The sequence below is a fragment of the Octodon degus genome, unplaced genomic scaffold, assembly GCF_000260255.1.
Source record: "Octodon degus isolate 3935 unplaced genomic scaffold, OctDeg1.0 scaffold00093, whole genome shotgun sequence".
Lineage (NCBI taxonomy): Eukaryota > Metazoa > Chordata > Mammalia > Rodentia > Octodontidae > Octodon > Octodon degus.
The window spans coordinates 3121033-3144205 of record NW_004524669.1 but is presented as its reverse complement, the minus strand read 5'-3'; the positions used below and the strand labels follow the sequence as shown (position 1 = coordinate 3144205).

General features: G+C 42.9%; 1 protein-coding gene across 3 annotated transcripts in view; it reads left to right on the top strand.

The window, feature by feature from the left end:
- Window positions 1-499: 499 nt before the first annotated feature.
- Slc11a2 (solute carrier family 11 member 2) overlaps window positions 500-23173 on the top strand; it is a 32879-nt gene continuing 10205 nt past the window's right edge. The window contains exons 1-11 of one of the 3 annotated variants that reach the window (XM_004637814.2): window positions 500-596; window positions 10971-11042; window positions 13203-13351; window positions 14227-14352; window positions 16270-16389; window positions 18235-18341; window positions 18953-19023; window positions 19140-19207; window positions 21218-21373; window positions 22050-22208; window positions 23024-23110. In XM_004637814.2, the coding sequence (XP_004637871.1) occupies window positions 548-596; window positions 10971-11042; window positions 13203-13351; window positions 14227-14352; window positions 16270-16389; window positions 18235-18341; window positions 18953-19023; window positions 19140-19207; window positions 21218-21373; window positions 22050-22208; window positions 23024-23110 (1164 nt within the window). In that variant the 5' untranslated portion in view covers window positions 500-547. Of the gene's footprint in view, window positions 597-1730; window positions 1824-9953; window positions 10059-10970; window positions 11043-13202; window positions 13352-14226; window positions 14353-16269; window positions 16390-18234; window positions 18342-18952; window positions 19024-19139; window positions 19208-21217; window positions 21374-22049; window positions 22209-23023; window positions 23111-23173 lie in introns of those variants that run through there. The other 2 variants (XM_023722776.1, XM_023722775.1) reach the window with 2 other exon arrangements.

Genomic DNA, 23173 nt, shown 5'->3' with positions numbered 1-23173 from the left:
AGGCGGCATTTTTGCCTTCACTTTGAGACTCTTTTTAATTGCATCGGTACTGCACGTACTATGTGGAAAATCCATGCTGAATGTCGGTCATTGGGTTAATTAGTTTTACCTCTGGTCCCAGGGGAGCAGAGTCCTAGTAAACAAGTAGCCCCTGTACATACAGGTACCTGAGCTGGATTCCCTCCAAAGGAGGGGCTAACTGAAGGAATTTCTTCTTCCTCCACCCCTTCCCTCTGCCAGCACCCCAGCTCCAGTTCCTGCCGAATGGCACAGAAATGAAATCTTAAAATAAAAGTTTTAACTCAATTAGTTGTTAATATCTAGGAGTGGCAGGTATATAATGCTTCCCTTTTCTTGTCAGGTCATAGATGAAATTTGATTATGCTTTGAGGGTGTGGCTTGCCTCTTGCAATTCCCCACCAGTCTTTACCAATGAATGCCGCATTGCCTAGAGCAGCCTCAAGTGTCTTATTAACCATGGGAGGTGCACCTGCATAAATAGAGGGACGGTGGCCGGCCCTGAGAAAAGTCAGACCTGTTCTGCACCATGAAGAAGAAGCAACATAATACAGAGGCAGCTCCACACTGTGAACTAAGTGAGTAGCCTGAGCGTACTGAGCAGCCCTGGGAGGCTGCCCCGCTGAGCAAACAGAGTGGGAGAGGAGCAAGCAGGGTGGGAGAGGAGCAAGCAGGGTGGGAGGGCAACAAGAATGGCTCCAGCCTTTTTCTTTTCCAGGTGCAGCAGCGGGTCCCAAGGTGCTGTCTGGAGGGACTTTGTCAATCCTTTCTAAAACTCCAGATTTGCTGTAGAGTGATTCTCAAAAATAATTTGTGCATTTTTTTTTCCCCCTTCTCCAGGAGACTTTCGTTTGGGAACCAGTCTAAGCGAGGAAGTGGATGATGTTTGGCCCCGTTTTGTTTTTATTTGCATGGTTTTGGTCCCTGAGTTCTTTACTTTACACTCTTGGACTATTTCTCTATGTAGTTCACGTTCCTTTTTCTCTCATCTAAGACTCTTGGTAACTTACTAAGATTTTTTCCTAGCGTTTTGTTTTTTCGTGAAGGAAGGAGGTGATCTTTGCTGCTTAAATAGGTGGGGGAGTCTAAGGTTATTTTAGTAGATATTAACGACACTGTAGAAAATTAGGGTGATTTTGTTGGGCCATCTATTGTGCCCTGTTCACCAGTCATCTACAGTGAATTGAGGGTCAGGTTGAGGGCTGAGTATCGCTGCGAGCCTTGAAGTAAAACACCTGATGCTGTCGGACTGGCTGCACTGGCTGCACTGGCCGAAGCTTCTCGGTTCCTCTCTAGTGTGGGCTGATGCTATGAAGGAGCAACAGATACTATGAAGGAGCTCTCGGATGGAAAGGAAATTGTGCTGTCGGACGGCCAAACTTTATTATAGGGTGGAGCTGTACCTGGTAGAGTCACGTCTGCAGAAAAAAGGGGCTTGATTGTCAGTAACTAACAGGAAGCGGTGAGCGCAGTGCCACATAGCAGGAATTTTGTCTCCCGGTTGCTCGCTGAACTAGAGATCCCGAGTTGACCTAAGTCCCGCCCTCCCCTGGCCCCGCCCCTGGCCCCGCCCTGGCCCCGCCCCATTCGAGCTCGGAATGGGCGGAGCTTTGGTGCTTGCAGGGCTGCCACGCTCACTGAGAACTGCAGTGAGCCTGCCAATAAGGATCGGGCCGCGTCCTGTCGGCCAATCACTGGAGGGCAGGGGCCTGGCTTGCTGGCGCCCGCTCACGGGTTATGGAGTCCCAGACGCCAGGACTGCGTGTCAGGTGGTTCCGGAGTCCGTGAGGCCGGAGACAGGCGAGGTCAGGGGCCACTGTGTTCGGCTCGCAGTGGGCGAAAGGGGCGCGGGGCGGCTCGGCCGGCTTGGGGCCGGTGTGGGCTCGGGGCCCGTTGCGGGGCTGCGCGGAGCGGTGCGGACCCGGAGGGCCTGAGGCGCCCGGCGCGAGTCCTGGGGGCCGGTGGAGCCGCTTTATTCAAAGGAAGACAGAGTGGAAGGCGCTGGGAACAGGGCGCGGCGGGTGAGCTCTAGGGCCACCGGCCTCGCGTCTTTCCCATAGCGGCCTAGGAAAAATGGCCCAGCCCGGCCTGGATCACTGAGGACCCATGGTCCAGGGTGCGCAGACCTGCTGCGAGGCGGCACAGAACAAAGTCTTGCGCCAGCCCTTGGACGTCGGCCGCGCCCCAGAGGCGAATCCCTCTTCTGCCACGCACTGCACCAAAACACTCTTGCAAGTCCCAGGTGCCCCCGAGAGCGCCTTTCGGGAGAAGGGCCAGAGCAGGCAAGTGTTTGTGTGCAGTAGCTGGCTTCTGGAGAAGGTCTTTGTGTAGGGTCACTTTGCATACGGTATATAAGTAGAGTATGTAGCCCCCATCTTTGAGTATACGTCCCTACTTCTAAAGCTTTCGTGTAAACTTTTTTGATAGCCCACCTTTGCATTCCTTCCCTTTCTTCGGATTCCCTACTTTATGCATCAGGATATTTCAAGAGCGTTGTTAGAGAAGAAATTCAAGAACCCAGGTTTGAGTTTTTTCCGTGTACAATAAGGATACAGTATTCTCACATTGACTGTGCTTTCAAAGGGGTATTGTGAGTTACAGGATGTGACATCTCTGATGTGGAAAGAAAAAGCAAACACGTGGAAGGAGAACGGGGCTTCTAGGAACTTTGCTGGCCGTGATTTGAGTGAATGGTGGTGAAACCCGGGGAAGCGGCGTACTTGAGTTCTGTGGAAGCTGAAGTCTGACCAGTGCGCATCACTTGTGGGCTGCGGAAGCCCCTGTGCACAAGTCGCTTGCCTCCGTGTTCTTTGCACTTACTAAAAGTGAGGCTGGATGATATCAGTCTTCTAAGGCTGTCGGTGAGTTTTAAATTAGTTAAATGACAGAGTAGAATAGTTTCCTGCGTGTAATAGTTCCTTCCCTGTAGACAGTCAGAGCTGCAGGATTATTACCTTGTTCCTTATTCCTTAGCCTATGGCCAGTGAGCCTTCAGGCCTGTGTTTCCTCTGCATCATTAACTTGATCTGAAGTACGGTGCAATTACATGTGCCTCAGGGGCTTTCTGCTGGGTGTTTTATTAAATAAGGCTGAAAAGTACTCTTATGCTCAGTCATTCACTGTGAGCTGCGTTGGTTAAGTGAACCCTGAGAAGCTGTCTGTTTTTGCATTGGGTGACACTTCATTTCCAGTCTTACTTGGCTAGGGCAGTTTATTTTGGACACAAAAGTGCCAAAAGGCTGTGATTGCAGCATAGTTGATTTCTCATGTTTCCCGGATGACTGTGGGACTCAGAAGGGGAATTTCTGAGCAGCCTGGCAGCACTTCTTGTTAAGAAAAAGGGAAGCTTGCTAGGATTCTCGTGTCACCTGCTCTTAGGAAATCAGCATGGTCTCAGGCCCCTGAGCTTCCTTGCTACATTGGTTCATTTTTTTTGACTCAGAGAAGCAAAGGTTAAAGAAAAGTAGCCACAAAGTGGATACTTAGTGCTGTTCCAGTCAGCACTAAGAGGTTGGGTGCCTGGTGCTGAATCACATCCCTTCTCTTCTGTCTCCTCCTGGCTATAGTTGTCTTCCCATGGGCTTAAAAATCCCTCAGTTTCTCTTGGTGCCCCCTCCTGACTCCATGGAAGACTGTTTGCCTTCTGGTTCTTCCTTTCCACAGAAGGTGCTGCGGCGTTCGTAGGAACTAATCACAAAATAAGAAAGTGAATTTCTGAAAAAGAGCACTGCCTGCTGCCATAGCGTGCCAGGCAGATTTGGCTCCAGTACAGATGGTGTAAGTTTAGTTATTTAACGTTGAACTAACGCAGTGTAACAGTTGCTTAGGCTTGAAAATTGGATATTGGCATGGGGAGAATGGAAGAAGGTGTTTTTGAAAGCTGTCTACAGTGTGTGCTTGAATGAGGAAGCAAGGAGTGATGCTGGGTTGAATGAGGCAGAAGGAAGTCTGTGGCCTAATATTGTCATTATTATCGTCTGTGTGGTTTGAAATTACGTTTTGAAAAAGAAGTCCAGGACATGTGAATGGGAAGAATATACGGAGTTAGAAGACCTAGACCAGTGCTGACGAACCTTGTAGAGCATCCGTGGTACAAACAGCCTGCTTTGGCGCACAGGTTCTCTCCCACTGACTGGATTCTTGTCTTATTCACCGAGTACCATTTTAAAATTCTTTTATTTTCTTATTTTTTGGTACTGGAGATTAAACCTACAGTCCTCACATTGTGCTGCATCTGAGCCCTTTAAATTTTTTTTTGTTTAGAGACAAAGTCGCCAAGTGTCCCAGGTTGGGTCTGTATTTGTGATTCTCCTAACTCAGACTTCCAGGGTGCTGGGATTCCAGTGTTCCCCTACATGCTCCACCTTTGGGTGTTTGTTTAAATGCTGGGTCTCACTTTACTGCCCAGGTTACATGAATATATCCTCCAGGTACCCTGGAGAGTAAAACAGTATATGTGTACTGTAAAGTGTATTTTTGAAAAAGAAAAGTATATATTTTAATGAAATCAGAATGGAGTATAAAACAGTTGTCCAGAAATGACAAATATATAGTTATTATGTAACTCCTCTCCTCCTTAAGGTTAGAGTGATTTAATTTTTTAGTATTAGGACCAAAGTTTCCAGACATAGATTTGGAAGTTAGGATTCTCAGTCTTATTCTCCTGCTTCCTGCCGGTAGAGGTCAAGTGTGAGGTTCTTGTTTGTTCGTTTTGGTCTCATCTCTAGTAATTTGATACTTTTTAAAACTTGGTAATAAAAGGAGAAGGCTACAAGTTAATTATTAAATACCAGGTTCCAAAGAGTAGAAGGAGGCATATATGAGTGTAGAAAATCTGGTACAATGATTATTTTTTTACATACAGTTTTTCTTTAAGAAACTTAGAGGAAAATATATACTTAAAATTATAGGAGCCAATATCTGTCATTAGACAAATGGTTTGAATGTAATCCAATTATAATCACTCTTCCTGTCTGCCACAGGAAAGATACATAAGGGAAAAATAAAGAAACAAGTTATATCACGTATAGATACAAATTTTCTAATGTGATAATGTATATCTGAAAGGTAACAATAAAATCTGACTGGAGAAAAAATGTTAAATTTTTATTAGTACATATTTTATAGAACATGACAATTATATTCATTGTGAGGAGTTGGTACATGTGCATAACGCATCGTAATTCTTTTTTTGTCCCCTTTTCTTCCTCTCCTTTTTCCCTTTCTATCTGTTAGACCCCTTCCCATTTGCAAAAAAAAAAAAAATAATAATTCTGAGGCAAAAAATTGGTAGAGACATTGTTGGGGGTGCTACCACAGATCTGGGCCCAAGGCTAGCCTAACCAAGTATTCCATCCCTGAGCTACATCTCTAGCCTGGCATAGACATTTTTTTTTTAGAAAAAAAATTAAAATTTATTGAAAATAAGCATTAATGTTCAATTATTTGACAATTTTGCATACCTATATTAATCTGAACAGATCTGATGACAAAAATATGTAATATAACAACTTTTAAATTTTTATTCCTGTTTTAAAACTATATACCATTTGTACTGTTGCTTGTTACTCAGCTTTTGTCTGCCATTTGCTTTTGCTTTTTTGTTTTGTTTTGTTTTGTTTTTACTCTTTAAAATAACATTTAAAAATTGGAGAAAAAATATAAACTTCACATTTTAGTTAATAAAAAAACAGAAAAGAAAAAAGAAAAATAACAGTTGGGGCTGGTGAGATGGCTCAGTGGTCTAAAGCACCTACTTAGAACAAGCTTAGCAAAGCACAGGGACCGCGGTTCAATCACCCAGCACCAAATGCCAGCCAGCCCCGCCCCCTGGTGGGCTGAGTGGCATAGACATTTTTAATACATTTTATTTTCTAGTAGATGGGGATGTTTCAAATTGTCCACAGAGCTTGAGTTGTGTTCTAGAACAGAAGTGCCAGGCTAGGAGTCTGCATTTGTCTCCCAAGGTAAAACAGTGCTGTAAAGTTCTTGTTACAAGAAGTTTTCAGTAAGCCCCTAGGATGACAGTTGGGAGGAACAAAGACCAAGATATAGGTGCTGGAAGTAAGCCTTGAGTGACCCTGATGCATAAGCAGTCAGGTGTGGAGCTGGCTAAGCCTCAGTTGCATTGAGCAGAGGAAAAAGAACAGTTCTGTGTAGTGGTAGGAGACCCTTCCATCCTGAAGTCTCTGGTTGGTGAATGATATTTTTGTCTAAAAGATCAGTACTTCTTGACAGCCTGGCCACATTTCTCCATTTTCTTATCACCTTTGACACCAGGCAACTGGCTTCATTATCAGCTGGACTCTTTCTCCCACTTCTTACCCCCTCGCTCCTCTTCTTGCTTCTTAACATTTTCTGTCTCTCTTTCTGTCTCTGTTTATGTCTCTTCTGTCTCTCTCCCTCTCTCCTTCTTTCCTTCTCTTCCTCTCTCCCTCTCTCTCCTCACCTTTGTCCCTCTCTCCTTGCTCTTTCCTTATCTTTAGATGGATTCAAATGTCAGGTTTTTCTCTTTGAACCTCAAACTCCAAAGTCTGACAGATGAAACCTAGCAAACTTGGTGTGGAGTTGAAATTGTGGTTCTTGGTTAAGCCATGTAAAATGTCTCCAGTTTTGAGATTAGATAGAGATAGCCCTGATTCCTGCCAAGAATACTGTATAACAGCAGCACTGATATAGGTTAGATCTGGGTGTGGTGTGTAGCTTTCGGGTAAAGACGTGCTAATATTAGCCACTTAGAGTGGAGGCCTTTTCCTTAAAAGGCCTTACTAGACAGGTTGTTTGTTTCTTCTGCCACGAGACAGATATAGTCAGTCTTTAACCCATCCCTTTATCATTTTATGTCAAATTCTTTTTTTTTTTTTTTTTTTTTTTTTTTTCCAATTCCCTTTTGGTTTTTGAGCCTTGAGGATGGAACCTAAGACCTGTGTGTGCTAGGCAAGCACTCTATCAGCAAGCCACATTCCTAGGTCTCACATATATCTTAGTAACAGAAAAATAGCATAAACTTATTCTAAGTTTTACAAAATAATAATTCAAGAATTCACATCTTCAAGAATAACCACGACTGTCACGAGCATTTAGCAAAATGTTTCTTTTCCATCACCCACAGTGGGAGCAGACTGAATTTTGGAACTCATCCAGTAGATATCTTTGATGGAAAGTCTCAGAAAAAGCTATTTCTTTATCGATCTAGAATGGAAATATAGAGGCAGTAGTAATCTATCATTTAAAAAACAAGACTAGGGCAGACTATGTAGCTAAGTTATAGAACATATAGTTAGCGTGATCCAGGCCCTGGGTTCAGTCCCTAACACCACAAAAGGGAAGGGGAGGAGGGGGAGGTTAGTAATTTTTTTCTCATTAAAATATATAAGGTTCAGGAAACTATTAGCTCTACTGAACCTACTTGAATATTTTAGTTTTCCTTGATTCCCATTGATTCAAATGACAGGAGCCTACCTTGATGAAAAACATGTTACCCAGCATACATGCTGGATTAGTAGTGATGCTGTGGTAGGTCTATCAAGTGTGTTAACCTGAAAGTAGACCTTTAGGAAGGTTTGTCAGGATCTGGAAATCTTTACATTTTCTTTAAGACAAATGAACGTTTTAAAAAACTCAATTCCTCGTTCTCTAATAACGTATCTATCACTTCTTACAGCCTTGACCCGTGTGCATCTGGCAGTTCCCGCCTTATCATGAGCTTGTCTCTGGCACTGAACAGTGTCTGGGAAAAGCCTCACGGGGAAGAGGAGGCTGTCATTCAGGGTTTTTTGTTGTTGTTGTTGTTGTTTTTGCGGAACTGGGGATTGAACTCAGGTCCTTGCACTTGCCAGGGAAGTGCTCACTCTACTGAGCCATCTCCACGGTCCTGTCATTCAGTTTTAATCATTTCTGTTACCTCTATACAAACTTTTTTGGGGGGAGTTGCTTTGCTTCGGGGGTGGTTTCTTTTCTTTTTGGTTGCTTTTAAGAAAGTTCTTTTCCTATTTAATGCTGTCTTGATTTTATTTTAGTGGGAGAAGTAAGAGAAATAAGGGAACAGGCTAAAGGACTATGTTACAAATATTGTCTAAACCTTCTGATTAATTTTAGGGAATCTATTTCAGCTGTAACATCAGTGAAGTGAATGTCAGTGCCATTGGTCTCCATGGAGGAGTTTTATAAGAAAACACATTTTTAAAAACAGACTTTTTTAGCCATAGGAAGGTGTTTAAGTTATATGTGTTTCAATATTTAGTGTTCCAGATGTTCTTGGGAGTGATTATTAAAACAGGTTTGAGTTATCCAGTTTGTTTTTCAGAGCTTCTTCTAAATGCGAAGAAGAAACAAGTACTATCAGATACTAGAATTTATTATGGCTGGTGTATGTTTTTTAGGGAACTTAATTTTCCTAGAATTTTAAACTTGCAGGAGAGTTTCAAGAATTATAGGTGTTTTCAAGAGCACATGTGAGGAGTAAGATGGTGGTAGAGCAGAGTACCCAAAGGAAGCCAAGGGAAGGGCCACCGAGACCAAATTAATGAGCCAGGAAATGCTTCCCCGAAAGGGCCTCCATTCTTTGAATTCAGGTGAAACTCGGAAATCATGACTTTGTTTTTCTAGGTTTTTAAAAATCATTCATTCATTCATTCATTTGGTACAGGATCTCCTGTCTCAGCCTCCTCAGTGCTGGGATTACAGGTATGTACCACCATGCCTGGTTTCGGGTGCCAGGACGTCATATAATCCCGGGGATCGAATCCATGTCATTGCGCTTGCCAGGCAGGCGCTTAGACATCCGTGCTGTCTCCCCAGCCCCTGAAATTATGATTTTGTAATTGTAGTGACTATCTGGACACTCAGACAAACCACTCAGTACACTAAAGGCAGTAAATGCCACCAAATAGATAGCCTCACACCTTTGGTTATACATTGTGGGGGTATTACCAGAGAAGGTGCAGCAGAACATCCCTACAGTGTTTGAGAAAATCCACCTGAGTTTTAATTAAAGCAAAAAAAAAAAAAAAACCAACACTAGAAAAGTATAACAAGGAACACAGTGTCTGTTCAGTAGGAAGTCCTCCTTCACTTGGCCTTGCTCCTGTTCTCCTACTCCCTTTCCTTAGGCACAGCCGCTAGGCCCCAGCTTTCAGTGGATCCTTTGGACATAGTCTGCTGTATATGTGTGTGTGTGTGTGTTTTCTTTTGGCAGTAGCATAGTGCTTAATAAATTAAGGTTTTCATTTGACAGCCTATCTTAGAGATCATTTCTTAACCAAAACTATAGTTTTGCCTTATTTATAATGGCTTCCTGATATTCTGCCCAGTGAATGTGTACAGTTTGATCAATCAATTCCTCACTAATATCCAGGTTTCTTAATTTTCTGATTCCTTTGATAGCATAAACAATGTTGTGGAAAATATCCTTGTATATGTTCACTTGTGTGAGACTTTAAGGTTCAGTCTTAGGACTGGAATTGCTAGATCCAAAGCTAACCAGTTGGCTTCTTGAGTTTTCTTGTTGCTCAGTGCACCAAATGTGCCTTTTGCTATAAGAACCATAGTCTTGGATCTGAGTTGTGGTTTCAAATGTATTATGGGTTAGGATAATGTGATAGCCTGGCTTAGTAGAATGACTTATAAAACAAAAATAAAAGGCCCTGGGGTATCAAGGGGCTACACTATGATTGGAACCCAAGTGAGTGGCCAAAAGTATAAATCCCATTTAGGTGAGGGCTTTGTGAGGGGCTGAAAGAGGGACTGACTTTAATTGTTCTGGGTCCTCTGGGCTTGTGTTTTGCCACCGGATGGCTTAAAGCTGACAGCGATAGGACCAGTTGCACCTTGTGATATAATGGCATTGACGACTAGGGAGGGGAAGATGTTGTTTTCTAGGCTAGCTGTTTGTGGTGATATGTTTTATACCCAGAAGGCAGATGAATCCTCAGAGTCCCTTTCAGTTCTAGATACCAGACTTCTATGAGATAGGTATGCAGATTATCCAAAAAAGAAAGCAGAGGAAGCAAAGCACATGTCAGCAGTGAAAGATAGCCAAAGTGAGGCTCTTTCACTTTTTGGTAGGATGGATACAGTGGATATTTAAGGGGAGCAAAATTAATACATAGAGGACCCTCCTTTCCCTTCTAAATTTGAAATCATCTGCAAAGTAGATTTGATAATAAGTAGATGGAAATTTTAAAACTCAACCTTATTGGGAAAGCTGATTAGAGAATGTGTAATCTGTGGCCTGAGGGGTCTGTAATATCCTCTGCTCCCCCCACGGGGAACTTCCCCACCACGATGCCGGGTATGTGTGCCTCCCCACTGCCGCCCACTACCCAGACTGCTTGTGGCAGGACCTGGAGAAGCACTGGCCTGCAGACTGGGCCGAACCTACTGTGCCTCAGCTTTCCTCGAGAGCCGTACTTGACAGAGGGCTGGGGAGTGAGATTGACATAGAGCTGAGGTCTCTCCTCAGGGGAATTTGAGGCTGTAAATTAGTGCCCCTCCACTGCCATTCTGCTGGGGTGAGCTTTCTTCTGCCTTTCCCAGAAGAATGAGCCATGGATTTACATTTAGGTAGAACAAAGGTAGTCATAGACCTCTATCCTTTAAAAACTCGTAAAATTGGGTCAGACTAGTCTGACTTTTGACATTTTGGGTAAGCTACAGACGAAGACAGAGGCTGGGTAATTGCCTAGCTTATTAAAGGGGTGCTAAGGGTGCCTATTAGAAAGGATTTACCTGTATTACTGAAATATCTTTTGCCTCAATTTGGTTTTGAAGTCATGCCAGTAAAAACACAATGAAGACTTTTTGCTTTTTGTTAAGTATCTTGTAATCATATTCTGAAAGCTATAACTGTTTAAAGGTTGAATCACTCTTTTCATAAAGGTCCACTGATACAGAGTAACAAAATTGCGGGTTCATTTTCCCTAATTCTTCTCCCTCCCTTTTCTTCTTTACAGAATCTTATTCTAAGAACGTGGGCCCTCAGATATCCACCATGGTGTTGGGTCCTGGACAAAAGATGTCAGATGGTAATTTATACCTTTCTATTGTCTGATTTTTATTTGGAATTAGGCAGAAATTTATATTTTCCTTGTCTATTCCAACAATCGCATTCAGAAGTCCCATGTGATAACTTACATTGTAAATGAAAGTGGATTTAAAACTACAGAGCCCTACCTCACACAGTATCTTCTTTCCAATTTGGATTTTAGCTTCAGGTTTGGTTTCTGTAGCAATAATGTTAGCAAGCACAGTACTTGTCTCAGACTTGGCATAGTAACCTTCAGAGTGTACTTCCTGTTGTTGCGGATGGAAGGCAAAATGAAGGCAAGTCCTATGTTCTCTGCATTTTATTGCAGCTACCTTTTTTTTTTTTTTTTTTCTGCTACCAGGAATTTAATTCAGGACCTCATATTTGCCATGCTTATCCCAAGTCCCTGTTGTAGCTTCTTGAGTGCTTTGTCTAATCTTTCTTAATTCTGAGTTTCTCTTTTTAGAATTTGCATGCTTTTTGTTGTTGCTGTTGTTATTGATAGGGTCTCACCATGTAATTCAGGAGGCTGGCTTTGAACTATGTAGCACAGGCTGTGCTTGAACTCACAGTGATCCTCCTGCCTCAGCCTCCCGAGTGCTGGGATTACAGGCATGCCTCGCTGCATTCTTTTTATATTTAATTTCCTCCCAAGTAGATTCTCTAAGTTGAGGTGATGTGGGCCAGCTTCCTATAAAAATAAAACTCTTGTTTTTCTAGTTGGAGGCTGTAAGGATTTACTAGAAACAGAGAATAGAGCTTTGTGGTTCAGAATAGTCATATGATGCCTGCAACAAAGTAGACTTGGTATGTTACTAGTACATTGGCCTTTTTCCTCCAGAGTTTCACCTTCCTGAATTTAACATTAACTGTAAAATGCAGGTTTCATAGGAAACACTGATACCAAGCTGAGATGCTGGCACCCTGTGATCAGCTGCCCTTCTGTAGAGGACTTAGGACACAAAGTGTGCCTGGTTAGTGGCGTCCCTGCAGTATCAAATTCTGCCCTAAGGGCCAGTGAGATAGCTCAGTAGACTAAGCACCTGCTTTGGCAAGCTCAGGGACTAGGGTTCAATCCCTGGTCACTTATGCAGTGCCGGCTCACCCCCAGGGCACGCTGAGCCAGCCACTGAGTCTAAGCATGGTAGTGCAGTGCATGCCTGTAATCCTGGAGAGGCTGAAAACAGGAGGATCACTATGAGTCCGAGCTGCATAGTGAGGCCCTGTACCAAATGTGCATGAATGAAAAAAATAAATAAAAAATACCAAAAACAAAAATTCTGTCCTGTACTATAACAGTATTTTGAACTTCTGCATGCTTTGAGAAGCCTGGTAGAAATATAAGGACAGTTCTTTGAGTAAGTCATATAATGCAATAGAGGTGGGATATTCTGATAGATTGACTTCTGTCTGTCTGTCTATCTATCTATCTATCTATCTATCTATCTATCTATCTATCTATCGAGACAGGGCCTTACTATGTAGGCCAGGCTGGCCTTGAGCTTGCCGTGATCCTCCTGCCTCAGCTTCTTAGTGCTGGGATTAGAACTATGCACCAGGGCTGTCCAAATAGCTCAGTGGATTAAAGCACCTGTAAGCAGGCACAGGGGCCCTGGATTCTATCCCTGGGCCTGCCTTGCCAGGGCACCTCCAGGGCATGCTAAAACAGCAATTAAGACTGGGTGTGGTGGTGTGTGCCTGTAATCCCAGCACTTGGGAGGCTGTAAACACTGCAAGTGTGATCTAGTAGTGAGACCCTGAACACCCTATAGACCCCTCCCTAAGATACACACCACACCACACACACACACACACACACACACACACAAGAAGTGTGCACCACCATGGTTGGCTTCTTCAGGCAGGTTTTAGGTCACCAGTGGGGCTGAACTAGCAATGTCATATTTTGAGCCACAAATGTCAGTGTTTTTAGAGGAAAATGAATTCTCAAAATGATGAAGTAGAAACAGAAGAATGAGTAACAGAACAATTATAAGATTGGTGTTAAACCTTGTTCTAGTAACTGGGGGATGTTGAGGCTGTGGGTTTGATCCCAGGACTGGAAAGAAAAAACAAAATTAATTTCAGTATTACTGAGGGTGAACTTTTAGTGTTCAAAAATATTTTTATTAATTTTTCTTTAAACATGTTAATACAGAAAATGTGTCTGAAGATCATGGGGACTCTGCCAGTCTTGACACCATCAGCCCTGCCTGTAGTAATTCCTCCCTTCCACAGTCCACTGGACACTCAGAGGAGCCTTTTGCCACCTACTTTGACGAGAAGATTGCCATTCCTGAGGAGGAGGTTCGTGCCCAGTCACAGAGGGGAGCTGTGGTCTGGTGAAAGCCTGTGAAAGGAAGATCTGTTAGAGACAACTCAAGCACCATAGCTCTAGGTCTAATTTTGGCAGTCAACCTCTGAAGATAGGATTTTATAATAAGAATAAATAAACTGTTCAGAAAGATGGGAACATTCAATACAGTTGTTAAGTGATACTGGTGTGCTTGCTCTTTTTTTTTTAATATTTAGGACAGGGTATATAGGGTCTCACTGTGTAGATCAGACTATAGTGAACCTCCTGTTTACAGCCTACCACATGCTGGGATTATAGGCACGCCACCAAGCCCAGTCTCAATCACCATCTCAGCATGCCCCAGGGGCGGGGCCAGCACAGCAGGCCAGGCGATCGAACCTCCGGCCCTTGTGTCTGCCTAAGCAGGCACTTTAATCCACTGAGCTATTTGGCTGGCCCTTCTTTTTTTGTTTTTTACTGGTACTGAGAATTAAACTCAGGACCTTGTACTTGCCAAGTAGGCGCTTGTGCCACTGAGCTATATCCCCATCACTGGTGAGCATTTTTTGATCAGGCAACTATTGTTTTCATATGTTCTTTTTTAAACTATGGCTCTTGTTCTATTTGGGTTGGACATAGAGGTACTGATTGGGTTACTCTGGTTGTAGGTGAGATGCTGATTGAAATGTCAGGGCCAGGAAGGGCTCCTACATACAGAGAGTGGCTAGGTTGTTGATGAAAAATGGTTATGAAAGAGAAACCTGGATACATGCAAAATTCAACTCTGAGCTTTTGTTCTTAGGAAGCTGATATTGCTACTTCATGTTGATAAAAGAAAAATAAACTAAGTGATACTCAGTTTGATCTCCTTTCCTCTCCTGTGTAGTACTCTTGTTTCAGCTTTCGTAAACTCTGGGCGTTCACAGGACCAGGCTTTCTCATGAGCATCGCCTATTTGGATCCAGGAAACATTGAATCTGATTTGCAGTCTGGAGCAGTGGCTGGATTTAAGGTGAAAGTCTAGTCTACCCCTGCCCTTTTAAACATGTGCAGTTCACCCTCGTTCTTTTCTCTACCCTGCTTTTTTTTTTTTTTTTTTTGAGTCTGCCCTGCTATTGGGTAGTAGCTGCAGTAGATGTAAGTACTCAGAGTTGACCCTTGAACACTGTGGCTTGGACTTCACAGGGCACTTGTGTGAGGGTTCTTTATTGGGGATTTTTGACAGCTTGAAAACCCAACAAATGAACTACATAACATAGAAATATATTTAAAATTAAGAAAAAGTTAGGTATGCTGTGACTACATAAAATACATGTCTTAGTTACTTTTCTTATTACTAAGACAACATACCCAACAATCAGTTAAAGGAGGCAAGTTTGTTGTAACTCATGGTTTATATTGGTTTCAGTTCATAGTTGACTGGCTCCAAGGCAGGGTGGCATGGAAGAGAGGAACTGCAGTTCATGGCAGGTAGAAGGCAGCAAGCAGCAAAGTAGCAGAGCAGCAAGTGACAGCAGAGCCCTCTTTCTGACTCTTAATATTCAATTCAGGTTGTATGTCCTTAATCCTAGCGTCACACCTTGAATCAATCCTAGCATCATATACTTAGATCCAGCCATCTCTGATAATCCCCACCTCTGACCTATTGAGGGGAAATCTAAATGCAAGCCATAGCAATACATATAGATTATAATCTGTTTTTATCATTTACTAGCCTAAAGGGTACACATATTTATTTTAAAAAGTTAAGATTTATCACAACTTACACAAATAGCCCATATGTGGTACCATTCACAGTTGAGAGAAATTAAGCAAATGTAAAGGTATGGCTTAAATCATAACTGGATAAAATTAACTGTAATACAGGCAAGAGCATTGGTGTGCCTCTGTAATCCCTGCATTAGGGAGAGATTAGGGAAGCTGAGGCACAAGCTTGAGGCCAAGCTAGAAACTGTAGTAAGATTCTGTTTCAAAATTAAAAACGTGACTGGGGGTGTAGCTCAGTAGTAGAGAATCCCTGGATTCTCTCCCCAGACTATAGCACGCACGCACACACACACACGTAAAAGTCACAGTATATACTATACCTCTGTAATAATTTTGTAGCCACCTTCTGTTGCTGTTGAGCTGCACTGCCTGAAAGTCTGGGGCTGAGCATCTCCATGTGGGTATTTCGTCTGTTAGGTAAATTGTATACTGTATACTATACAAAGTGTTATTGGTAAGGCTTTTGGTCTACTGAGGTTACTAGTAGTGAAGTTTTGAGGGAATCAAGTTATATGCACATTTTAGTATATACAAGGTTGGTACTCCTAACCCTCAAGCCTTGTTGTTCCAGGGTCCATAGTGGGGTTTTGGAGGTTTGTTTGTTGTTTTTTGTTTGTTTTTGCAATACTGGAGATTGCATCCAGGGTCTAGGCAGGTTTTCTGCCATTGAGCTACACTTCAAATACCCTGTCACTCATGCTGGATATCAAACCCAGGGAGCACTGAGCTATATCCCTAGCCCTTTTACTTACTCACTTAATGAAATTTACTTGCTGATTTATTTTTAATTTTGAGCCAGAGTATCACAAAGTTGTATAGGTCATGAGCTTTCAGCCCTCCCTCCGCAGTCTTGTGCCATCTCCTTGGTTATAACTGTACTTCTCTGGCAGTGAGATGTATATGAAAAGTAGTTTCCATCTGGTCTTTTATTTTAATATACATAATTTCCTTGAACAAAAGAGAAATTGCAGATGGGAGAAACTGAGGCTCAGAAGTATGAGGTACCTAGTTGGCCTTGTGTAGATCCTGTACCAAACTCAGATCGTTGCATTCCTGACCTGGGCATTTCCTTCATGTTGTGCTTCCCATTTACAGTACCAAAGGACCAAACAAAAAAACTCAGTTATCTAATGAGTATCACGGGGGATTTTGTTCTCCTCAGTTGCTCTGGGTCCTTCTGTTGGCCACTGTGGTGGGGCTGCTGCTCCAGCGCCTTGCAGCTAGACTGGGAGTGGTCACCGGGCTGCACCTTGCTGAAGTGTGTCACCGTCAGTATCCCAAGGTGAGCCGTGTGCTGCCCTCTTTGTATCTTACCCCCTCCCAGAGGCATCTGTGTGTCTGCCCATGAGCGCTGACCCCACTATATATTGAGACACTGGGAGACTTGGGGTCAGTAGCCCTGGAACCTGGCCATACCAAGGGAAATCTGACTGTCCCTCTTGCTGCCAAGCCATATTTTCCCCCCTCTTCCCAAATCTTGCTTTGGGATTTATTTTTTCCCCTGAGGTTTCCTTAGAAAAATCCTTTATGAGTAAGCATTTTCCATTCACTCTTCTGGCCTCTGCCAGTGCCCAGCCTATCTGTGGAGGAGGGACTGTTCCCTCCAAGGACTTTTGCGTTGGACCTATCTCTGTTTTGTTTGACCTTGCCCTCTTTCAAAAGGTAAGTCTTATCTTTTTACTCTTCTTAGCAGGATCTTTGGAGTTGCTAATCATTTTTCAGTTTACTGTGTCCTTGAGCTTACCCTTTCCCTACAGCTTTCTTCTAGGTATTTTGGACCTTTATACTGCTACCTAGTGTAGGAATGCAGGAACATAATTTTTTTATGCCTGAAAGACTTTTTTTCTTTAGTGCAGGGATCAGACCAGTTAAGTGCTCTAACACTGAGCTATACCCTGAAAGGCCCGCCTGCCCGCTCGCTTGTGCTCTCTTTTGCTTTTTCTCTCTCCCTCTCTCCCTCCTTCCCTCCCTCCTCTCTCTCTCAGCACTAATGATCAAACCCAGGGCATTCTAACACTGAGCTATATCTACAGCTTACCCCCCCCCATGTTATTTTTGAGATACAGTCTCACTGAATTCAAGGCAGGACTTGAATTTGTGATCTTGCCTTTGCCTTCCTCAGTGCTGACTTTACAGTTGTGTACCATCATGCTTGGCCTTGGAAAGAATTTTTTAACTGAGCTTCATTTTTAGATAAGATTCTGACCTACCCGTATAGATGTTATATACCTAAGTAATTTAATCTCCTTTCTTGACTATGATCATAAAATATTTTTATCTGATTTTTATTATTTTTTAATCTAGTTTTTTTTTGGGGGGGGGCTCCGAATGCCTTCAGGGCAGGTTTGGCTGGCTTGAGTTGTGGGGATTGAACCACAGCAACCTGAGCCTGACTGCTTTGTTGAAGCAGCCACTTAAAGAACTGAGCTAAGGGGCAGGCCCCCTTTTAATCTAGTTTTTAAAAACCCTTGCTAATTTATAATTTCTCCCACTTTTGCTTTCTTCACACATGTTAAAGATTATTTTGTAAGTAATTTTTCTGGCTTCAGTGTGCTACCATTGAATTTTTCTTTCAGCTAGGCTATTGTCTGGATTAGTTACCTACGCTGGTATATTCCACCCAATTTCAACTACTTTACCCTAAGTCCTTTTGCAGCTGTCATTTTTCACTTGCATGCATATTATTATTATTTTAAAGATGACCCCCCCCCAGAAAAAAGATAACCTCAGCCTTTTCCTGCTTGTTTTGTCACCTCAGCTGGTCAAGATAGATGTTTTCTTTTGCAATCATTTCCTAGTCTCTTTTGATGTTGTTGGTGTAACTATTTTCCCACAAATGTGTAGCGTCTTTGGGAAAAAAATTATTGAAGTTAATAAATAGAAATTCCTCTCTTCTGAGTGGGAAGGGAAGGAAAAAGCAGTAAGATCAGTTGCTGTGCTGGCATTGGTGTTCGCAGGCTCCCCTGTGTAGGACCTGTTCCTTCTCTGCCTGGGGGCTGCAGTGCTGAGTGAGGCCGAGTCCTGGGCCAGGTCTTGAGGATTAGGAAGGGCAGTCTGAATTCCAGATGACACAGGATATTCCTAAATAAACAGTGTGAACCACATCTTCTTCTTCTTTTCTGTGTAGGTCCCACGAATCATCCTGTGGCTGATGGTGGAGTTGGCTATCATTGGCTCAGATATGCAGGAAGTCATTGGTTCAGCCATCGCCATCAATCTCCTGTCTATAGGAAGGTGAGGGAGTTGTCAGTGTTGTGCTGGATTTCAAAGAAAGATGAAAACAAAGACCCAACACATTTCTAATTTTTAAGGTTTAGCTGAAGTATTATTTCTTCTTTGGAGTCTTTCAGGAATCACCTCCCTCCCCACTAGCCCGTGTGTCTCTACATCTTCTATATCTGCAGTTAATTGTACATATGAGTGTGATGAAGTGTATGGCAGTCTGTCATTTATTTACTTATTTATATGCAGGTTTATCCCCCTAGACAGTGAGCTCCTTGAGGATAAGACCCACTTTTCTGGGCTAGGGAGGTAGCTCAGTGGCATAAGTGCCTGCCTGGTAAGCACAAGGCCCTGAGTTTGATCCCGGGTACCAAAAAAAAAAAAAAAAAGGCTTACTTTCCCGCTTCATATGCTAAATGTCTGACATACTACACTCAAAGTTTGAATGAGTGTATTAAAATTGTCCTTATGAGCCTCAATAACCCAAGGGCTTACTTCTCAAGGTTTTCCCTCCTCCCCAAGGCCTGTCTTCTGTAAGCGTTCTGTATCAGGAGAGCAGTTGGAAGAGGGTGTTGTTTTTCCATGTGTCCTTCCTTTAATCTGTATTTCCATCTCTAACCTAGGGTTCCTCTGTGGGGTGGAGTTCTCATCACCATTGCAGATACATTTGTATTTCTCTTTTTGGACAAATATGGTAAGGAGGGTGGGAATGGGGCAAGGGCAGTCAGTGGAGCCACTTTGCTTTCCTTCACGTGGCTGCTGGAGAAGTCTGCCTCCTACAAGCTCCCTTCTGCCTTTCTTCCTCTTTAGGCTTGCGGAAGCTAGAAGCGTTTTTTGGCTTTCTCATCACTGTTATGGCCCTCACATTTGGATATGAGGCAAGTGTTACTGGCTATTCAGTGGCTTTTTGAAAAGAATTATTTGTTTTGTTTGGTTTTTAACTTTTCATTATAAAAGACAATAGTAGTCACTGTCTGAGACTGAGGCTCATAGGTTTGACTCTAGCCTGGGTGAGTTAGCAAGACTATGTCAGTATAAAAAATAAAAAGGACCAGGGCTGTAGCTAAGTGCAGAGGCCCTGGGTTCAATCCCCAATACCTGGGGTGAGGGGTGGGGTGGGGGACAGCAATAGTGCTAGAATGGCTTCATTTAAACATATTTATATCAACAAAAAACCAATCCAGGGGCACAGCGCCTGCCTGGCAAGCATGAGGTCCTGAATTCAATTCCCAGGATAACCCCCTCAAAAACCAATTCAGCTCTGGGCTGATTTTGCAGCAATCATTAGTATATTTGAAGGCCTGCAGGTCAAAAATTCATAGATCAAAAATGACTAAGTACAGTGGTGTTTCCAGTCTATCTACCCTAGTCCCAGATTATCTGTTGTAACAGAGCAGGTTAGGCCTGGCTAGATTGTGGGGTTATTTTTGGCTGTAATCTTAGGGTGATTCTGTTTTTGCAGTTATTCGTGACTGCCAAATTAAAAAGCTTTTGGTTTGCTCATCCTGGTTTATATTAACAATAGCTCAGATTTTTCCTGTATTAAAACAACTGATAAATAATAAATGATACACGCATATCCCGATTTGTTCTCCAAGCTAAACACTCTTAAGAATTAGTTCCACTTTTTAAAGTAATAACACTTTCCTGTGTCCAATAATAAACTGATATCTTTTGTTGTTTTTTTTTTTTTTTAATTTAGGACAGGTTGTGTAGGGTTTCACTGTGTAGATCGGACTCATAGTGATCCTCCTATTTACAGCCTCCCAAGTGCTGGGATTACAGGCGTGCGCCACCACACCCAGTCTCAGTCCTAGTCTCAGTGCGCCCCAGGGGCAGGGCCGTCAAGGCAGGCCCAAAGATTGAATTCCTAGCCCCTGTATCTGCCTAAGCAGGTGCTTCACTCCACTGAGCTATTTGGCCAGTCCTTTTACTGTTATCTTATTGGCCTGGCTAAACTTTAAAGACTATATCTAGCTGGGGATTTAGCTCAGCAGCACAGCACCCTCCTGGCAAGCATAAGGTCCTGAGATCAATTGCCTGTACCAAAAAAAAGTATATCTATCTATGACTAGATTTTTTAAAATCTATGACTAGATTATACAGGCTGGAATAAGGCTTTCAAGAGAAATGCTGAACCAAGAGAAAGTGTATAAAAAATATTTATGAATGAGTCTTTGCTACAAGTGGGAAACATAGGTGATTTTTTTAATGAACATAGGTTAATAGAGAAATATAATGAAGAACTGATTCTGTATACTAGGAGCTAATGTGAAGTTAATTACAATAAGTCCTTTAGCAGCCATTTCATATTTAGGACAATAATTACATTTTATGTACTCAATCCTAGCTTATGCAATTTAGTGACTTAAAAAGACCCTACCTAAAAATAAGAAACGGGGCTAGGAATGTAGCACAGTGCAGAGGCCCTTTGTTTAGTTCCTAGTAGAGAGAGAGAGAGAGAGAGAGAGAGAGAGAGAGAGAGAGAAGGAAAAAAGGAGAGAAATATTTAGAAAGTTTAGTCCTGAATTTTTTGACTCCTGGTGACAAGCCCTCTGGGTTGCTTAGTGATATTTACTTTTGCTAGGGCTTGAAACTCTGGGCCTTGCACATACCAGGAAGATGCTGTACCACTGACCTGTATCCCAGCATGGTTATTATTTTAGGGAAGCAGGCTCCCACTAAGTTGCCAAAGCTGGTTTCAAACTCCTAAGCTAAAGTGTTCCTCCCATCCAAGCCTTGTTTGGTGCGTGCTGGTGCAGCGGGCTGTTACAGGTGGTTTGTGGGAGGAGCTAATAGGAAATGAAAGAGTCCTATGGCTCCTCTGCTGTGTGTTCTTCTCCATCTCATGTTCCGTTAAGGCTAACAGTTGGTATGTTGGCTTGTAGTATGTTACAGTGAAACCCAACCAGAGCCAGGTACTCAGGGGCATGTTCGTGCCATCTTGCTCTGGCTGTCGCACCCCACAGGTTGAGCAGGCTGTGGGCATCGTGGGAGCCGTCATCATGCCACACAACATGTACCTCCATTCTGCCTTAGTCAAGGTGAGTAAGGCCCGTAACTCTGTAACAACATGGATAGGTCATGGGACCTTGTTTTCCTTTTGTTGCCAGGGAGACAGTCATAGCTTTACAACACTTAGAGTCCTGAAGGAGCAAGATATTTCTAAGTTCCACATGCTTGTTTTATATGTTGTCACTAAATTGATCAGGGATTACTAACTCCACAGGTAAGCTGGGGTTGGCATTCTTCACAAAAGATCTGAAAGCACACTAAAAGTCTCTTGTTCTTAGATATGAAAAGCCTACATGGTCTTGTATAGGACAACCAAGCTTTACCAGAGAATATTGTACAGTGTGACTTCAGAGACATTTCTAAGTAGGGTTATGTACCCTTAGGATTGAAGTCTGTCTGCAAAAAAAAAAAAAAAAAAAAAAAGGATTGAAATCTGCTTGCTTTTGTAGGCCAGAGCTTGCTCCAGCCACAGCTGTGAGTTCAGTAGTCACTCAGTCTCTGGTCCCTCTTTGGGCAATGTGCAATGTTGCCAAAAGGTATGGATTTAATTGCTTAATGAACCAGGGTTTAGGTGAGTGTCAGATCTCTTACATTTGGACTATTAAATTATTTGCCTTCTTAATCTTTTAGCTGACTCCAAAGTCCTGAATAGTCCAAGGAACCTTGTTCCAACTGGTCAAAAATGACAGTTTCTTTTATCTCTAGTCTAGACAGGTAAACCGGGCCAATAAACAGGAAGTTCGAGAAGCCAACAAGTACTTTTTTATTGAATCCTGCATTGCTCTCTTTGTTTCCTTCATCATCAACGTCTTTGTGGTCTCAGTGTTTGCTGAAGCATTTTTTGAGAAAACCAACCAGCAGGTGGTGAGTAAGCCACAGTCATATGTGCTTGTGGATGTTAGGGTAAAATGAAGGCTGCAGTGGGACAGGAGATACATGACTTAGAACCCAAGAGAAATGGATCTATGTAGGTCAGCACTGTTCACATCACTGTGTACCAGTGTATAGTCTGGGTGCTGACAAGGCCCGGTTGCATCGGACCAGCTTTTGGCTGGCAAGGGAGCTGGCCTCAGACCCAAGATTGCCTCATGCTGTTGTGTAGGTAGCTTCATCTGTTTTGCTGTGTGTCATCTCCTTTTGTTTCTTGTGTGTCAACTTCTTTCTGCCTGCTTGCCAGTTGTGCCATTTGGGATAATGACAGGTTGGGAGGAATCAATAAATAGAATATTGAAATTATGAGGAAAGATTTTGTTTGGTCACATCATGCTTTTTCCTCAATTTCTGATCAGTGGGGTAGTTTTGATCATGCTTTGTTTCTCATCAGCAGGACCTCAGACTCCTGGCTTTACTTTGATTAAAGGCTTCTCATGCCGGGCTCTCGGGTTTTGGGCCTCATTTAGGGTTTCTACTCCTGTCCTCTTACAAAATATCTCATGTGTGCTATCATATTCATTCTAACTCACGAATGGTTTTTTAATGGTGTGGGACTTCAGAAGGACTTTAGAAGATGACCACATGTACCACATTGCTGCCAGGCTGTGTCTACTTCGTAGCCTACACCCAGAGTTCTCCCCAGGCTGCCCCTTTATGAAGGACTTGTTTGTGAGCTATAGAGAGCTCTTCTTATCTGGTCCTTTCCTATAAAATGAAAGCTGCTCTGAAACTGCTCTGGGTTCTAGGTGGATGTCTGTAAAAATAGCAGCAGTCCCTATGTCGGCCTCTTTCCTGAGAATAACTCAACCCTGGCTGTGGACATCTACAAAGGGGTAAGCATGTTCAAGTTTATTATCATTGTTCCTAGCTTAGTCTTCTCACCATGTTATCTGGTC